This window comes from Sarcophilus harrisii, chromosome 1 (assembly GCF_902635505.1).
Source record: "Sarcophilus harrisii chromosome 1, mSarHar1.11, whole genome shotgun sequence".
In the NCBI taxonomy this organism is placed as follows: domain Eukaryota; kingdom Metazoa; phylum Chordata; class Mammalia; order Dasyuromorphia; family Dasyuridae; genus Sarcophilus; species Sarcophilus harrisii.
In genome coordinates this window covers 672569085-672586359 of record NC_045426.1, presented here as the reverse complement: position 1 = coordinate 672586359, position 17275 = coordinate 672569085, and the positions used below count along the sequence as shown (strand labels likewise).

The window sequence follows — 17275 nt, the reverse complement described above, 5'->3', positions numbered from 1 at the left end:
ATTAGTGACAGTGACTCATACCACACATGTCCAAGGACTGGTACCTCCATTACTTAATGCCTTCACTTCCAATCTCTCCAACGCACTCTTCTCTCCTTGACATTTCAAACTCCTTATACTAAATACAAAGAATTTTTTGCCTTCAACTCAAGTCCCCAACCTCAACCAATCATAGGGTCCCAGAGAAATTCAAAACAGAGGACAGAGAAATAGCTGAGTTTATTTCACTGATATGAAGCTTCTGCCTGGTTTCCCTTGGACCTTCAACTTAGGTTTGACTGGCCCTCTACAGACCATCCCACACCATCCCCACTAGATGCCATCCAACTCCGGTAGAGAGGAACCTGGAACTGAAGCTTAAGTCCATCAAAGAAGAAGGCAGAGAGATAGGACCAGTAATTCATCCCAAAGTCTGGAGTTTTCAGTCCTTTGGTGAGGGGAAGAGATGCAAATGAGAATGAATTTCAGGATCTGAGGGGAAGGGGAAGTGTTCTTGCTGGCATAGGAGAGACAGAGGGACAAGCCTCTCTGAGAAGAAGCAAGGGGCAGGGCCAGGATCTGGGAAGGTGTGAGAAAATCCAGAGAAAGGGAGATTATTCCTCAGGCACTGGTGGCTTTTGCTGCTTGAGGAGCATCTTCGACCCCTTCTGCTTTACTGGCCAGGCTATAATAGTAGGTTCTGATGCGCTGTTCCACATCTGAGAAGCCTGGACGATCTTCCCACCTGTAGGCAGAAGGAAAAAGAACATTAAACCAGTTCCTTTTCCCTTTCCCATTTCCACCCCATAGACTTGCATGCAAGGGACAAAAACAAGTGTCATATCCCTCTGACATCCATCTTGGCCCCAGAGAAAAAAAATTAGAATCAATTGACGGTGTTTCAGAGGGGCCTATTCTGGATTAATATAAGGAAAACTTCCTGATAATAAAAAGTTGGAATGGACTGCCTCAGGAGATCCTAGTGACTATTTAAGTGGAGCTGGAGTTCTTCACCTGGAGTCCTTGGGCATGGTTTTGTTTAATACGTTGAGAACTGTTTTCCATTAGAATGGATTTCCTTTGAAATCCCATGTATTTTGTTTTATGCATCTAACACAGACTAAGCAGGGATCTATAAACAGACTTCATCACACTGGAGGCCAAAGGGTCCCAGGACCAAGAGTTTAGTAGCAGCTACTGTGTAACCACTTGCCGGTACTCCCAATGCAGAGTGGTTTCACACTCCAAATGGGGACTGGATTAGAATATTTTATTTATATGCTGAGACAATTGAAGTTAAGTGACTTGCCCAGGGTCACACAGCTAGGAAGTGTTAAATGTCTGAAGTCACATTTGAACTCAGGTCCTCCTGACTTCAGGGCTGGTGCTCTATCCACTGTACCAACTAGCTGCCTTTATTAAAACATTTTTTAAAGTCACAGATTAAGGGGTCAAAGGATCATTCCAACTCCACTCTCTCCCCCCCCCTCAATTTATAGACAAGGAAACCAAATTGACTGCCCAAGGTCACACAGCTAGGGACAGAACTGGGGACTCCACATACAGCCTCCTGTTCCACTATATGATGCTGCTCTCCTTCGAGGATTCTTTCCAATGCTGAAAGTGTATAATTATTTAAGTCCCTACCATCAATATACCCTTCTCTTTCCTTAGGTACCTCTAACAAGACCTTGGGGAAAGCATTTTCTAAAGAATGAAGATGTCTTCATCATAATCATTATCATTAAAATAACAGTCACTCATATTTCTTGTGGTATCCACAAATGCCCTGAGGGGGTGATGCACATCATCCTAGATGGGGAAACTGAGGCTTACAGAGTTAAGTGACTTGCCTGAGATCCTAGAATTAGTAGATGATAGAGTCTGGGAATTATGTATGTAGAACCTAGAACCCTATGAATCTAGATCATAGAGGTTAGAGTTGGAAAGGACTTCTAGAGCTAAGAAAGGAAAGAGATATACAGAGAAGTTATAAGGGATTTTCCCCAGTGATACATGAAAAATAGGGAGCTGAACTAGGATTCTCTGACATAAGAGCAAGGACTCCTCCCACAAGACCACACTGCCTCTGAGCTTTGGTCTGCCAGCTCAGTTATGAGAGATGTCAGAGTAGGGTCAAGGTTAGGATCCAATGAAATAATTTATTCAATGAGCTTTGCAAACTTTAAAGCATGCTAAGGGAGTTATAGTATTAATGATTACTAAATTGTCAATTACTATGGCGTTAGATATTGGGGTGTTGTATTGATGAAGGTGGCAAGTTTTGAGGCTTCAGAGTTTTAGGTTGGAATGAGCCCTTTCTTCTTTCTTTCTCAAGCCAGTGGAACCAAACTTGCCCCTCTGTATGCCAGCAGACCTTCCCAGACCCTGTCTAGGGGATCTTGAGGGGAATTTCCCAGAAGTGAAGCCCTACTTTCCCCTTCCTCATCCTCCAGAACTGACACCCAACTTTCCTACCAAAGCTCATCTTTCCCTTTCCCCATCCTGGCTCGACACTGAATGCTATCTCCCTTCCTCTGTGGCTTTCCTCACTTCCCAATGGCAGTGGGTCACTTAAGGAGGAGATACCATGATGTACAGTAAGGATTCCCAGGCTTTGTCACCACCCCTGTAGCTGCACTCTTAAGACCCCTGAGCCTTTTCATCTGCCTTGTATCTGAACATTCTTGTATGTTCCTTAAAAGCTTCTTCTATAGGCATCCCCATGATTTAACTAATGCTTGCTTTAAGACTTAAATCGATGTTTGCTTTGCTCAAACACTTTATAAATGTTTTTATTTATAAATTTAATTTTTTTAATTTATAAAAAGCTTTAAATTTATAAAAATGCTTTCATTCATTCATTCATTCACCCATCAGAAATGTTTGGTTCCCCAAGAGATCCAACCCCACACCCCCAGTACATAGGTTCTATCTTTCCTTTTTTTCCTTTTCCTTTTTTTTTTGACAGTCAATCAGGGTGAGGTGATTTTCCCAGAATCACACAGCTAGTAAGTGATTAAGTATCTGAGTTCAGCAGCTTCTCCTGACTCCAGGGCTGGCACTCTATCCACTGTGTCCTCTACTCCTTACACAAGTTGCCTTACTCCTCATTACTCTCCTCCCTATTAGTTATCAAAAATTTCTCATGCTTCTTGACATTTCTGGACATCCTTTCCCCTCAAATTTTCATGACATTGCTTTCATGGGGTTCTCCATCTGATTGCTATTTTTGAGTCTCCTTTGCTAGATATTCCTCCAAGTCATGTCCACTTAATATTAATGTTCCCTAAAGCTCCATCCTGGGACCTCTTCTATTCTTCCTTTACATTATGATATTAATAAAAATTAGCATGAATATAATGCTTCAAAGCTTGCAAAGCACTTTACAAATATCATCTCATTTGATCCTCAAGACAACTCTGAGAGGAAGTCCTGATTTTGTAGGTGAGGGACCTAAAATAGATCGTGTTAAATACAGGATCACACAACTAATAAGTGTCTGAGGCAAGATTTGAATTTTAGTCTTCCTGATCCCATGTCCAGCTCTCTATGCACTGGGCCACCTAGCAAAAACTCTGTTCCTACCCTTGGTGCTAAATTGGTGACCTTATCAGCTCCCATGCATTCAGTTATCATTTCTATGCCAGAGATTCCCAGAGGGATAATATCCAGCCCTAACCTCTCTTCTGAGTTCTAGTCTTGTATTATCAACTACCTTTTGGGAATCCCAAATTGGGCATCTGAGACTCAACATGTCCAAAACAAAATCCATTATCTTTCTTCCTAAATTCTCCCCTCTCCCAGATGCCCTATTGTTCTCAAGAGTACCCACTCCAATCCAACTTTGACTTAACTGTCCAAATGGTTTCCCGAAACTGAAGGTTGGGCCATGTCACCCCTCCTTCCTTTCCTCATATACTCAGTATCCTCCTGTAGCTCCCTGTTACCTTCAGGATCAAATATAACATCCTTCTGAAAAGTCCATCACAATCAAGCTCCCTCCTACCTTTCCAATGCTTTTTTCTGGATCTCCAGCACATAATAAGCAATTGATAAATGCTGGGTGACTGCTTATTGGTCAGAGAAGGGTGGGAGGTTGGGCAGAAGCATCTAGGTGGGCACTCACTTGTATATCCAACAGTCTCTCATGAGCGCGTACATGTCTGGTGGGCACTCAGAAGGGCAGTCCATTCTATTCCCATCTTCAATGAATTTGATGACTTCGGGGCCTTTCATTTTCTGTTCCAGGGCCAGAGGAAGCCAAAAAAGAAGTAGGAAAAGGGATTGCATGGGGATGAACAGAGGCATCTTAGCTGCTCAGAGTCTGCTTCTTCTTCTCTCACTCCCATTAGCTCCCTCTTTATTTCCTCTGTCCTCCTCATCCCTATTTTCTACCCCAACCCACAATCCCCCTATTTCTCTATCCTGTGCTGCCTCTCCTGACTATCCCCATTCCAACACTGCTGCTCCATTGGATCACAGATTCAGCATCATATAATTCTCAACTTCTTAGGCTGTGGTGTCATAACTAAATGTGGGGGTTGCAAAATTATGATTTATTATCAGTAAATGTTTGATTTGATACCTCTTTTATATATCTACATACCCAGGGTCATTTCTTAGGCAAAAAGGGATTGCGAGTGGAAAACCCTGACCTAATCCAACCCCTTCATTATGCCGAGAAATAAATTGAGGCATAGAGAGGGGAAGATTTATAGGGTCATAGATTTAGAGTTGGAAGGGACTTCAATAGTCAGCTGGTCTAGCCCCCTCCCCATTTTATGGATGAGGAAACTGAGACCCAGGGAGATGAAGTGACATGGTCACATAATCCCGAGACAGGACCTACACTAGAATGGAGGTCCTCTAACTGCAAATTCAATGCTCTTTAGAGCATTTTCCCTGCCCTTTAATGGCCCCAAACTTCTCTGACTACCCCCTCTACTTCTTCTAAGGCTCCTGCCCTGACCCTACCTTATAGGGCTTCTGGCCATAGGTAAAAGCCTCCCACATGGTGACTCCGTAGCTCCATACATCACTTCGGCTGGAGAATTTCCGGTAGTTGATGCACTCTGGGGCGTACCATTTGAGCGGCCACTTCCCTGCTGAGCGAGCCTAGGACACAAGGGATGCTGTGATGCACTTCTTCCTTCTTCCCCACCCTGGGGCTAGGGAACTGAGCCTCTGAATTTGTCCTTTTACCAACCCGTCTCCAGCTCAGGGGCTCTTTGGGATTCTATCAGGGACACTGATGTGCCACAATACCGTAGCCTACCCAGAGGACGCTCTGCCCTGTATCTCCTATAAGGCACTTCCTTGCCCCCCACCCCTAGCTTTTTTCTATGTATCTCCCTCTAGTACCTAATCCCAACAACCCAGACTTCCTGTCCCTGACCCTCCCCTTCCCAGGCCTCTTTCCCTGGGCCTCCCCCAAGTTTCTGCTCAGTCCTTATCCCCTCTGTGTCTCCCATAGCTCCTCCCTTCACTCCCCACCCTCTGCCCCTGGAAAATCTCACGGTGTAGTAGCTATCGTCAGCTGCCAGTGCCTTGGACAAACCAAAGTCACTGATCTTGGCATAGTGCTGGTTGACCAGTAGGACATTTCGGGCAGCCAGGTCACGGTGCACAAAATTTTTTTCTTCTAGGTATTTCATGCCCATGGACACCTGGTGCAGCAGCTCTACAACATTGCTCACAGGGACCTCCTCCCTACAGAATAAAAGTTGGGGGGAGGATGGAGAGACGGGCAAAGGCAGCAGCCCAGGAGCACCCAAACCCCCTTCCTCTCCTCCACCTAGCGTTTTGTTCTCCTGGATTTACTTCTGAGCAGGAGAAGAATAGAGACACTCCAAATGTGAATGTAGATGGATATATGAGGGAAGGTATTGGGATTAAGAGACGGAGTAAAAAATGGTGGCCATCTATAAAGACTAAGTCCAATGAGAAACTGTCCAAAATGATGATGATGGACTCTGCTCCTGTTCAATGAGCCATAATGTCTGACCTATCATTGAGTCGCCCCCCAAAACTCTGTGGCCAATCAGAGAATTGGCTATGTCGGGCAGATGTAGGTGAATAAAGGAGAGAGGAAAGGTGAATAAGAGGAGGTTGGGTATACAATGCAAGTGGGACAGTGGGAGTGCCCCAGGTAGCAAGGGCATACACACAAGTATGTGTGTACCCATAAATATATGAGCACATGTGTGTGTCCATATATAAATACCATACATAAATATATGTATAAGCATATACATATACACACATGTATTTGCATGTGTGCATTATATGTATGTTTGTGTCTGTGTATATGCATATATATATACAGACATACACATAGAGAAATATGTGCATGAATATGAAAGGCAATGTTTTGGCCTCCATAGTATGCCTGGATTCAGATCCTTTCTAAGATCTATGTGACCCTGGGCAAGTCCTTCATTTCTCAAGGCCTCAGGTTCCTCAAATGGGAACAATTAAACTTGGCCCAGCTGCTCTTCAGGACCAGCTGTGAGAAAAGGATTCTGCTATGAAAAAGGGGAGTGGCGTATTATGAGTATGGGAAGCAGAATGTACATCCATGGGAGGGACTGTTTGTATGTGTGTGTGTGTCTGTGCATCCATGCATGAACACACTCAGCTCCCCTCCTCCCACTTACTTCTTGGCAGACAAGAACTTGTTCAGGGGCCCCGCAATGGCCATCTCCATGACCAGCATTAAGGCCTCGGCCTTGCACACGCCGATGATTCGCACAATGTAGGGGTTGTCCAGCTGGTGCATGATCTGCGCCTCCTTCATCATCTCTTCCTTCTCTGCCTTTTCATTGGCGCTCTTAAGCACCTTGATGGCCACGTCAATCTGTTTCCTGTCCGGGACACACATGGGCTAAGGTCGCTGAAGCTGTTCTGATCCTGTCACTTCCCTGACTTCCCATTCTCCCTATCCAAATTCCCTCAGCTCCAGGGTCCTCAAGTAGAATAGATCCTAGTCATTATACAAAGAGGGAAAGTGAGATCCAGAAAATGGGGAGAGATCCCATGAGGTCACGTGAATCAAGACTCCAAGTCTCTTGGCTCTCGAACACTCATCATGGACTTAGACTATCTAACCTCCATCACCCAGCATAGTGTAACAGAAGGTGAGGAAGGCAGGGAAGAAAATAAGCATTTATTAAGCACCAATTACATACCAGGCAATGTGCTAAGTGCTTTACAAATATTACCTATCAGGTAAGTGCTGTTATTATCCCCATTTTAGAGTTGAAGAAACTGAGGCAGAGAATAATTAGGTGATCTACAGCTAATAAATGTCACAATTATTATCTCATTTTATTCTCACAACAACCCTATCAGGCAGCTGTTATTATTATCCCCATTTTAGAGTTGAGGAAACTGAGGCAGAAAGTGACTTGTCCAAAGTTTCACAGCTAGTATGTGTCCAAGGCCAAACTTGTACAAATGATGGTGTGACCTTGGAAAAGCCATTTGAGTTGGACCTCGGTTTCCTAACACACTGTCTGTCCCATGAGAGGAGACTGGTCTACCAGATTGCCTCTGGAACTCCTCCAGTTCTCAGCCCACAACCCTAGGACCCAACACTCCTCTCCTGCCCTCTTCTTACTTCCTCATCTTATAGACTCCCTTGCGCACGCAGCCAAAATTTCCTGAGCCCAGCTCCACCTCATCGATAATCAGATTCTCTCTTTTCAGAAAGAGTTTCTTTTCCTTGAGCTCCTCGGGGTCACTGTAGGGACTCTCATACACGCTGGTGTCCATGGGCAGGACCCGAGACTTCTCTCCTTGACTCTTGGTCAGACGAGCTGCCAACGCAAAAGAGGAAAGGAGAAAAGTGCTACTCAGTCCCTGAGGCTTAGGAGATTGCCCACCACCCCCCACCCCCAGCCCAATGTTGCCTTGGTAAGCGTGGGTCTGGCATCAGGGTTTGAAATGTCACTGGGAAGCTCTGAGGTCCTGTCTGCCAACCACTCTCTGGGGACACTTTAAGACCTCTGCCTGACCAGGAGGATCTCCAAATGTTCTAGGCCTGATCTCTGTAAACTGGTTTTTATCAATATTTTTGTGAATTCTATTTCAACAGAAATAATTTCCTTTGTGATTTTATAGAATTTTTAGATATTTAAAAACATGATTCTGCAAGATTCAGTGGTTTCCCCAGACAGGTGCCCTCAGGGTGCAGAATACAAAGAAATGAAAGAAATCTTGATCTAATTAAACCTGAACTTGAGCAGGAATTCCACACATACCCCCATCCACAACCTCCATCACAAGACTCTACTTGAAGACCTCCAGAGATGACCTCACTCTCTCCCATGGAAGCTATTCCACTTTGGGAATGATTGTTAGGCTACCTTTCCTTCTATGGATCCTGATTCTGCAATTTTCTCCCCCCCTCCATCTCCAACCCATGCCCATCAGAACAAATGGAGCCTCTCTCTCTGAGGTCAACCCTTCAACTTCTAGAAGACAGATCCCCAAAGCTCTCCTTTAAAGAACATACAGACAGTATGGATTCTTTATTCTTCTGGCCCCAAGACTCACCTGGCTCAGGGGTATATCCATCAGAGTTGAGGGTGTCATTCCTTCTCTGGGGACCAGAGGTACATGGGATCGATCAACCAACAAGTGACTTCCTAGTGCCTCATGAGGAAAGGGGTAGATACCCCCAGCCTTTCTGGGGAGCTTGATTCCTGTAAATGCCCTTCCCCAGTCCCACCCCATCTACTCATCCTAAATCCATCTATGTCTTACTACAGGATGCTGGCCCTAGTGAGCGTAGGAACAAAGAGTCCTGGGAAGACAGACTGGGGCTCCCACTTCTATTCTTAGAACACCCCTCCCAATTCCTCCCAGGGACAAAACCCCTGCTTCCCTAATCCCAGAGACCAGACTTACGGGCATGGAAGGATGGACAGGAAGCGTGGGAGCAGCAACCACTAGAAAGACAATTGAATTGGAGCAAAGAGGGCCAATGAGACACCTTGGAGAGACCTAAGATCTGTCCTGTCTCCTCTGATCTGGCCCTGAGAACCCATTATGGGTTCTTACTCTAGCCCCACAGCTAAGCCCAGTTCTGAGTTCCCATCCCAATCCTAGCTCGAATCCCAGCTCCAGCCCCATGGTCCCTTACCAGCAGCAGTAGAAGCATTGGCATTAGGACAAATCTCTTTCAGGCAGTAGATAAGCCCGTCAGCCTTCAGCTTCAGATACTCCACCAGCTGGCAGGGAGAGAAGAAAGGTAAAGGCATAAGGACTACAAGGAAGGGCCCACACCTCCATTGGAGTCCTGGTAGTGGGTGACAGGACCAGGCTCCCTTTTCAGGGTGTCTCAAAGGGAGGAAGAGTCCATGAATGGAGAGCAAGTAATGGATAGAAATGGGAGCTAGGAGTCTGGGTGATTAGGTGGAAGAATCCCAAGGTGGAATGTGAACAGGGTCTGGGCTACTCACCTGCCACAAGGTGTCAAACTTTGTGCCCTCTGGAATACAGTACTTGCCAGACTTGTCCTGGTTAATGAGGTAGTGATAGACTGTCTTGCCATAGATGAGGGATAAAGCATAGCTGCCTTGCTCCTTCCTGGGCCTGAGCCTACAGTGAGGGGTGGAAAAGGAAAATGAGAAGTCTCAGGGTCACTGGTGCCCAAAGCACAACACGCCCTGCCTGTGCCAGGATTGACGATGTAGGGCAGGAAGGTTTCCCAGAGATCATCCCCACCACCATTTTATAATTGAGGAAAACTGAGGCTCAGCAAGGCTGCTTGCCCAACTTCATACAGAAAGAAAAATTAACCAAGTGAGAATTTGGTACTTCTCCCTGGAGGAGGTAAAAATAGCTGTGGCCAGTGAGTACCCAGTGTCTCTGTGGGGTTGTGAACAATTCACCCAACCTACTGTGTCCTGATAGAAGCAGGCAGGGGGAGAGGGTGGAAGCCTGATAGTTTCACCTCCTTTCCCTCAGAGGATCAAAGGATTACACATAGAGGCCACACTGAGGTCATTTTCTCCATTTTGCTGAGGGGGAAACTGAGGACCAGAAGGATAAAGTGGCTTGCCCAAAGATACATAGGAAATAAGCATCAGTCAGGATTTGAACCCTATTCTTCTTATTTTGGTACAACTTTCAGTCTCTAGAGTATCTCACTCACAGGCAAATCCTGCCACAGGAAACAATACTCCCAGGCAAATAAACATGGATCAATATGTTTCCCCTTCTCTCAGTAGAAGCAAACATCCAACCGTGCTCATGGGCCAATTGGTACTCTACACATTCTATCTAAGAAAGCCATTCGTTCCTGATCACAAGTAGACACAAACACATCCTCCCAAGTAAATACATACAAACACATTCACAGTCAATCACACCTGGCTATCTCATGGTCACTAACCACACACAAGGATCATATGTAAATAGCACCCTTCAAAACATACAACCTTGCTAGAAGGACTATTATTTAAGAATATCCTAAAAGACCAAGCCAGGTCAATTGCTGCTGCTGTGCAGTTTTTTAATATGAAAAATGATATTTTAAAGTAAAAGTGTAACAAAATTTTTGCCACTATTGGTACAATTAAAGTCCTTCGAGTGTTGAATTGGTTGTATAAAAAGGCTTTAACATAAAGCTTAGGGTTCTTACTGAAAGCTATATCAAAGGTTTTGATTCCACTGAAGTTTTTGCTAATGGTACTACTTGGGGGTCAGGAATGGAGGATCAGTGAAGGAAGAAAGGCTGGTACCCTTTCTTCCCAGGGAAAACCCTGAAATAAGCCTGTGGCAAAGGCTTAATGTAAAACTATTTTTAAACACTTTTAATAGGCATAAACATCATCCGATATTTCTTAATCAGTTAAATAATAACTTTTCAATTCTTCCTTAAAAAAAGAAGAGGAATCCCTTCAGACAGCCTTAAAGATGGGAGCTTCATTCTGAACTTTGTGGCTTAAAATAGGCATCCAATAGTCCCTTTAGCATTTACCACATAGCACTTACTACATAGGTGATTAATAAATGCTTATTGATTGACAGTTATAGATACATCTCAGTTTTAACTTCCAAAATATGTGCCCAATAATGTCCAGGACACCAGAATTCTTTTCACATTCAAGCCAGAAAGCCAACCAGGCATTTTAATGTAGTTTCAGTTTCAGTTGAATGTGTACTCAAACAGACCATATTATGAAAACACTAATTTTGTGTCACCTACTAGCAACCATTCACACACACACACACACACACACACACACACACACACACACTGTACACACACTGCCACCCCCTGCCCCACTTACAAAAACTTGCCATCATGCTGGGAGCCTGAGTAGAGTTTACGCTCTGCTTCCTCTCTGGAGATGGAGCTGTGGTACCAGGGCATCCTCTCATGGGCTGTGGTGGCAATGAGCTTCTCTACCTGGGGAGCCTGGCTGATAATGGCCTGCTCAAGGGCATCACCCTGGAGAGGGATAGGGTCAGGGTGCCCCATGAGGAAGAATAACAGCCTTCATTTCTCCAGAGCTTTAAGGTTCACAAAGGAACCCTGTGAGGTAAATAGTGCAAGGAAAAGGGGATAAAAAGACTGAAGCACTGAGAGCTAACTTCCTCAGGGGCACCCAATCTTCCACTCTGCCTGAACCCTCCCGATCAATCTTCTGAAAGACCCCTAAGCATCCCCTGCCTGGGCCGCACCTCTAGTTTCCAGGTCTGGCGCACATAGTCTCGAACCATGGTCTCTCGAAGACTGTCAAAGACTCCTGGTTGGGGCTCCATACCACTGGGCCGGTTGCAAGGCTTACGCAGGGCACAGGGGAGGCCATCAGCATCTTTGGAGTAGAACTCACAGAGCTCCGCTGGACCACAATGAGGCTTGCCTCCAGCAATGGCATAGGTGCCATTCAGCTGACGCTCGATGGGGTAATGGTGGAACTGCAGGTCATATACCAGTGAGAGAACATAGCCCCCAAGGCTACGGAGGCACTGGCGCAGCAGGAAGAGCCCATCTGCCATACCTGCCAGCTTCAGGTGCTCCTCTGCCTCTGCTCTCGAGATGCTCCCATAGAAGAAGGGCAGGTGGGCAGCTGCGTCTGGCATTGTGGACTCCCCAAGAGTACAACCTGGCATGGGGGTAATCCAAGTAAGTTTTGTCAGCCTCTGCACCCATCCTGGCCTTGCCCATCTTCCCAGGGGGTTCTACCCTTAGCTCCTTTTGTTCCCTCTTACCTAGTTACTCGAGTACCCAGCCCCCATGCTGGCCCAGCCTTCTCCACTCTCAGAATTTCAGAGCTGAAAGAGAAAGACCTCAGAGGCTATAAAGTCCCACTCATACCTGACCAGCATCTCCTCTCCAACATCTGCAAGATGTCAGAGATCCTTCTGCCCCAGAGAGATAGGGGGAAAAAGCCTGTGCTTACCTCCCAAGGTAGTCCTTATATTTTTATATTTAGGCTTTGATTCTATTACACTTTTAGATTTAGATTCTTATTATTATTCTTATTTTTACACTGAGTTAAAATATGATTCCTTCCACCTTCCTTCCATTGCTTTTGATTCTGCCTTCTAGGGCTAAACACAGCCAGTCTAATTGTTCCTCCACAGGACAGCACTTCAAATGCTTGAAGAAAGCTATCAAACATCTCCCTTGATTTCCCTCAGTCCTTCTTTTCTGTAGGCTAAATTTTTCCAACTGATCCTTTCATGCAAAAAAAAAAAAAAAAACTGTTCTCCCTAAAATATTGCTTCCAGACTTAAATACAATTTTCCAAGCGTGGTAGGGCAATGTGTTATATACACTGAGCTCTCTTTCACAGTTCACACTCAATGTTTTATAATCATTTTTGCATCTTCCATAATACTGTGAAAAAATAGCCAGCAGAGAGAGGAGATTAGTTACTCCATTTTACAGAGAAAGAAATTGAGAACGTAAATAGAGCTGAATAGCCTAATGTTACATAAGTGAGTGGCAAAGAGGGGAATCAGCCACAGCTATACAGATCAGCACCCAGGGGTGTCTCCATTACACCTGAGTTGTTTCCTTGAAGCCTCCATGGGGGCACACAGCTAGAGCTCAATAAAGGCTTTTTGAAGGATTTGATTGATGATGGCAGCAATGAGGAAAGAGGAGGGGGGAAAGATGAAAGAGGAATGAGAGGAGGAGCTTAAGGGGAGGAAGCTGGGGGAGGCAGGAAGGAGAAAGGATGCGGTGGGAGGAAGGGGAGGAAGGAGGCCGGAAGAGGAGGGAGGAGTTGAGGAGTGGAGAACAGGAGAGGGGGCCCACAACCCCAGCAGAACTGGTGGCCGGATACTGTGGCAGGAAATTGTCAGCAGTGCTTGTCAAGCCCCTTACCCAGTAGGCGCCTGGGGCCTCCAATCGGGCCAGGCCGAAGGGACTGGAGTGGAGTTGGAACCAGATGGAGAGAGAGGGAGGAGTGCCCTGAAGTCAGGGGAAAAAAGGATGGAGAAGAGGAGGAGGGTGATGAGGAAGGAGAAAAGAATACAAGAGAGTGGAGAAGGAGATTGTTGGGAAGAGAGAGAACAAAAACAAAGGAAGGGGGAAAAGTGGAGAGAGAAGAGGAGCGAAAGAAAAGGAAGAAGCAGAGGAAAAGAGAAAGGAGATAAATTGAGGAAAAGGAAGGATCAGGGCCACAGAATGCAGATCAGAGTGGGAAGAGTTAGAGGGACCAAAAGGGACAGTTAGGGTTAAGATTAGAGTCAGGAGTTGGGAGTTGGGAGGTTTGCATTTAGATTTAGGATTAGCAGCCTGGGCATGAAGAAGGAGCTGGACAGAGACAAAGGAATCTCTAATCCTGACCCTGATGGCCCCACAACGGTTTGTGTCTGTAGCCATGAGAAAACTAATTGATCCCTGAGGTTTTTTTTTTTTTTCAGCTTCCCATTTTTGGAGAGGATTAAATAAGGTAGAGGAAAAAATTCCAGTCTGTAGATCAGATTTAAACTCTTCCTATTTTCTCTGCATTCAGTACTCCACATTGAAGACCTTGCCTTATCCTTATTTCTCCTATTCTTCATTTGTCACTTTAAACAGTCAGCATTTATTAAGCATTTTCTACTTGCCAGATACTCTCTCCTTTGTGTTTATTCCAAACTTTGACTCCTGCCTACCCACACTTCACTCATCTGCACCCATTGCATCGAACATCTCTCTACCAGTGGTTCTCAAAGTATGGTCTAGAGAATCCTGGGGATCTCTGAAACCCTTTTAGAGGGTCTACAAATTCAAAAATAGTTTTTATTTCCAATATGGTAAATGTCTATAAATATAATCCAGATAAACAAAACCGCTTTGGAGAGATCCTCAATCATTTTTAATAGGATAAAGATACTGAAAACAAAAGTTTGAGAACCACTGCAATCCAACTCCCACCTCACCATTTACTGGCAGCCCTTCTATTGTGCTCCCACTTTTATCAGTACTTTCAACTAAGGACTAACAGAGTCCTCCACGTATAACCTCCTACAACCTGTACATGCTTAATCATGTCCTGAGCCCCAACCTGTCAGATTGAGATCTGCTGGTAAATCTCAAAGCCTTCCCCATCCACTTTCCAAACAAGTTGGCACCACTATGTCTGCCCCCCCCATTACTGACTCATTTAACTCATGCCCCTCTCAATTACTTCCCCCGCTTTTAATACCATCACCAGAGCTTCAGGGAGGTTAAAATAAGAAGAGGTCCAATCAGCCCTATAACTCACTTTCCTCATAACAATTTTGTAAGATAAGTAATGCAAGTATTATCTTCCTTTTACAGAAAAAGAAAACCACTGCCAAGAGATAATAAGCATTTATTAAGTGCTTACTGTCTGAGAAGCAACAAAGCTTACAAAGTCTAACCATTTTGCCCTGGATCAGTCATACTGCTAGCAAGAATCATAATCGAATAATTATAATGACTCCAAGTCCCCACTATGTCATGTTGCCCAGGTTGGGCATCTCTTGATGTCAACCTAACATCGCTGTTCTATTTCTACTCATAGAAATGAAGAATTAACAAATTTTGGAGTTTGGTTCTGTTTACATTTCTATTCCCAAGACTAATTGTTTGTATCTCACTGCCCTCAGAACAGAGACTCCTTGAGGGCAGGGCTATGTTATAATAATAATGATACAGTTATAGAATTTAGCTGCTGTAGGTAAAGTATGGAAGTTGGAACCAGGAAGAACTGAATTCAAATCATGTCTCAGACCCTTACTAGTCCTGGACTAGTGTGACCCTAGGCTAATCACTTAATCTATGCCCATTTGTTTCTTCATCTGTAAAATAGAGGAGATGGGTGGTAATAATAGCACTTATCTCCTAGTGTTGCCATGAGGATAAAATGATATATCTGGAAAGCACTTTGCAAACCTTCAAGCATTATATAAATGCTATTCTTATTACTATTATCATTAATTTGATGTTTGCCCATTGTTTTCACTCCCCAGCCCTAATGAAAAATTTTGCTGAATGGAGGTTCAGGACCTCCCATGTGTAGAATTCCCTGCACTGATACTGGTCAAGAACTTGACTTTCTATATACTAATGATTGGTACAGAATAAGTTCTCAGTAAATAAATGTTTTCATTCATTCCCATGCTGCACTCTGACTCTTAGTGGCTGAATGACCTTGAACCTTCCTTTCTGAACCTCCTTTTGTTCCTTTGTAGGATGAAGGGGTTTGGATGGAGAAAAAATTACATCTTTATTTTGATATAATGGATTTCCTTTAAAATCTCACATATTTTATGCATTTAGAAAGATTATTCTGAAGAGCCAAACTGACTGCCCAAAAGGTGCCTGGCATAGAAAGGTGAGAAACCTCTATATTAGATATTCTTTTTAAAAATTTTAATAGTTTTTATTTACAAGTTATATGCATAGGTAATTTTACAGCATTGACAATTGCCAAACCTTTTGTTCCATATATTAGATATCCTTTAATCCAACTCTAAATTCTTAGAAAATTTCCTGGAGACCTCAGAGGTTTGGTGGTATTGCTAGGGCTACACAGGCTTAAACCTAAATTCTTCTGACTCCCAGAACCATATATCACTATTTCTATAATAAATTTTAAGATTTTTTAAGGGTGAATATCTTTGCATATTTTTAAAGCTTTATTATTTTCAAAACATATGGGTGGATAATTTTTCAACATTGACCCTTGCATAGCTTTGTGTTACAAACTTTCCCCTCTTCCCCCCATCCCCTCCCTTAGATGGCAAGCAATCCAATATGTTATACATGTTAAAATATATGTTAAAGTCAATGCATGTAAATATATTTATACAATTATCTTGCTGCATAGAAAAATCAGATCAAAAAGGAAAGAAAATGAGTAAGAAAATAAAATTTTGCATATATTTTTAAAAACAAAAAGCTATTATTTTTTAAAATAAACTTTACAGATGAGAAAACTGAGGTCCAGACACGTAAATTGACTTGCCCACCATCACCTTCACCACCACTAGCAGCAGCATCCAGCACTACATATGTTTTCTCATTCAATTACTTGAGCTGGTATGAGAGTTGCGATTTGAATCCAAGCTTCCTGATTCCAATTGCATCTCTTTTTTTATTTTACCTCAGTGACTCCTCTCTTTCTCCTAAACCCTGGATCTTCACTTCTTCCACCTTGTTTCACACCAGCCCCAAAAACCTGTGTTCTTCATATGCATGGTAACTCAAAAAAAAAAAAATATATATATATATATATTGAATAACTGCTGGGTTGGAGGCTTAACTGGGGTCCATGAACTTTGAAAAACATTTTCATAATTATATTTCAATATAATTGGTTTTCTTTATAATTCTGTGCAATATATATATATATATATATATATATATATATATATATATTTTTTTTTTTTTGCTGAGGCAATTGAGGTTAAATGACTTGTCCCTTGTCACAAAGCCAGGAAGTGTTAAGTGTCTGAGGCCAGATTCAAACTCAGGCTCTCCTGATTTCAGAGCTGGTGTTCTATCTACTCCACCAACTAGCTGCTCCCTATGGGGGGCTATCTTGACTTGTGAAATGGATTTAAGTGAGGCATTTATGAAAAATCATCAACCTCACTCTCTCTTCCTGAGTCATCAAGGTCCAATGACAACACAAAAGTCAAGATGACTAGTGATGGCCCAGGATACTGTGGATGATCTCGGGATCTTCAACGTCTGACCAAGCTCTAAGGCTCTACAGTGTCTACTTAAGCTGCCTTCATGGCCATTGGAGCAAATTGTCTCGTTGGCCCATTGCATTAGAAGAAGTAATGATATGCTTAAGTAGTAATCCTC

General features: G+C 43.7%; 1 protein-coding gene across 2 annotated transcripts in view; it reads right to left on the bottom strand.

Annotated features, from left to right (window-relative positions):
- Positions 1-203: 203 nt before the first annotated feature.
- Positions 204-17275, bottom strand: part of LOC100916187 (tyrosine-protein kinase ZAP-70) — a 41107-nt gene continuing 24035 nt past the window's right edge. Inside the window, exons 2-14 of one of the 2 annotated variants that reach the window (XM_031948314.1) lie at positions 12208-12270; positions 11677-12101; positions 11283-11443; positions 9447-9585; positions 9128-9215; positions 8893-8933; positions 8539-8584; positions 7601-7799; positions 6639-6845; positions 5499-5691; positions 4957-5097; positions 4109-4221; positions 453-724 (exon numbers count right to left, since the gene is read on the bottom strand). In XM_031948314.1, the coding sequence (XP_031804174.1) occupies positions 601-724; positions 4109-4221; positions 4957-5097; positions 5499-5691; positions 6639-6845; positions 7601-7799; positions 8539-8584; positions 8893-8933; positions 9128-9215; positions 9447-9585; positions 11283-11443; positions 11677-12078 (1854 nt within the window). In that variant the 5' untranslated portion in view covers positions 12079-12101; positions 12208-12270 and the 3' untranslated portion in view covers positions 453-600. Of the gene's footprint in view, positions 725-4108; positions 4222-4956; positions 5098-5498; positions 5692-6638; positions 6846-7600; positions 7800-8538; positions 8585-8892; positions 8934-9127; positions 9216-9446; positions 9586-11282; positions 11444-11676; positions 12102-12207; positions 12271-17275 lie in introns of both variants that reach the window. The other variant, XM_031948315.1, reaches the window with a different exon arrangement.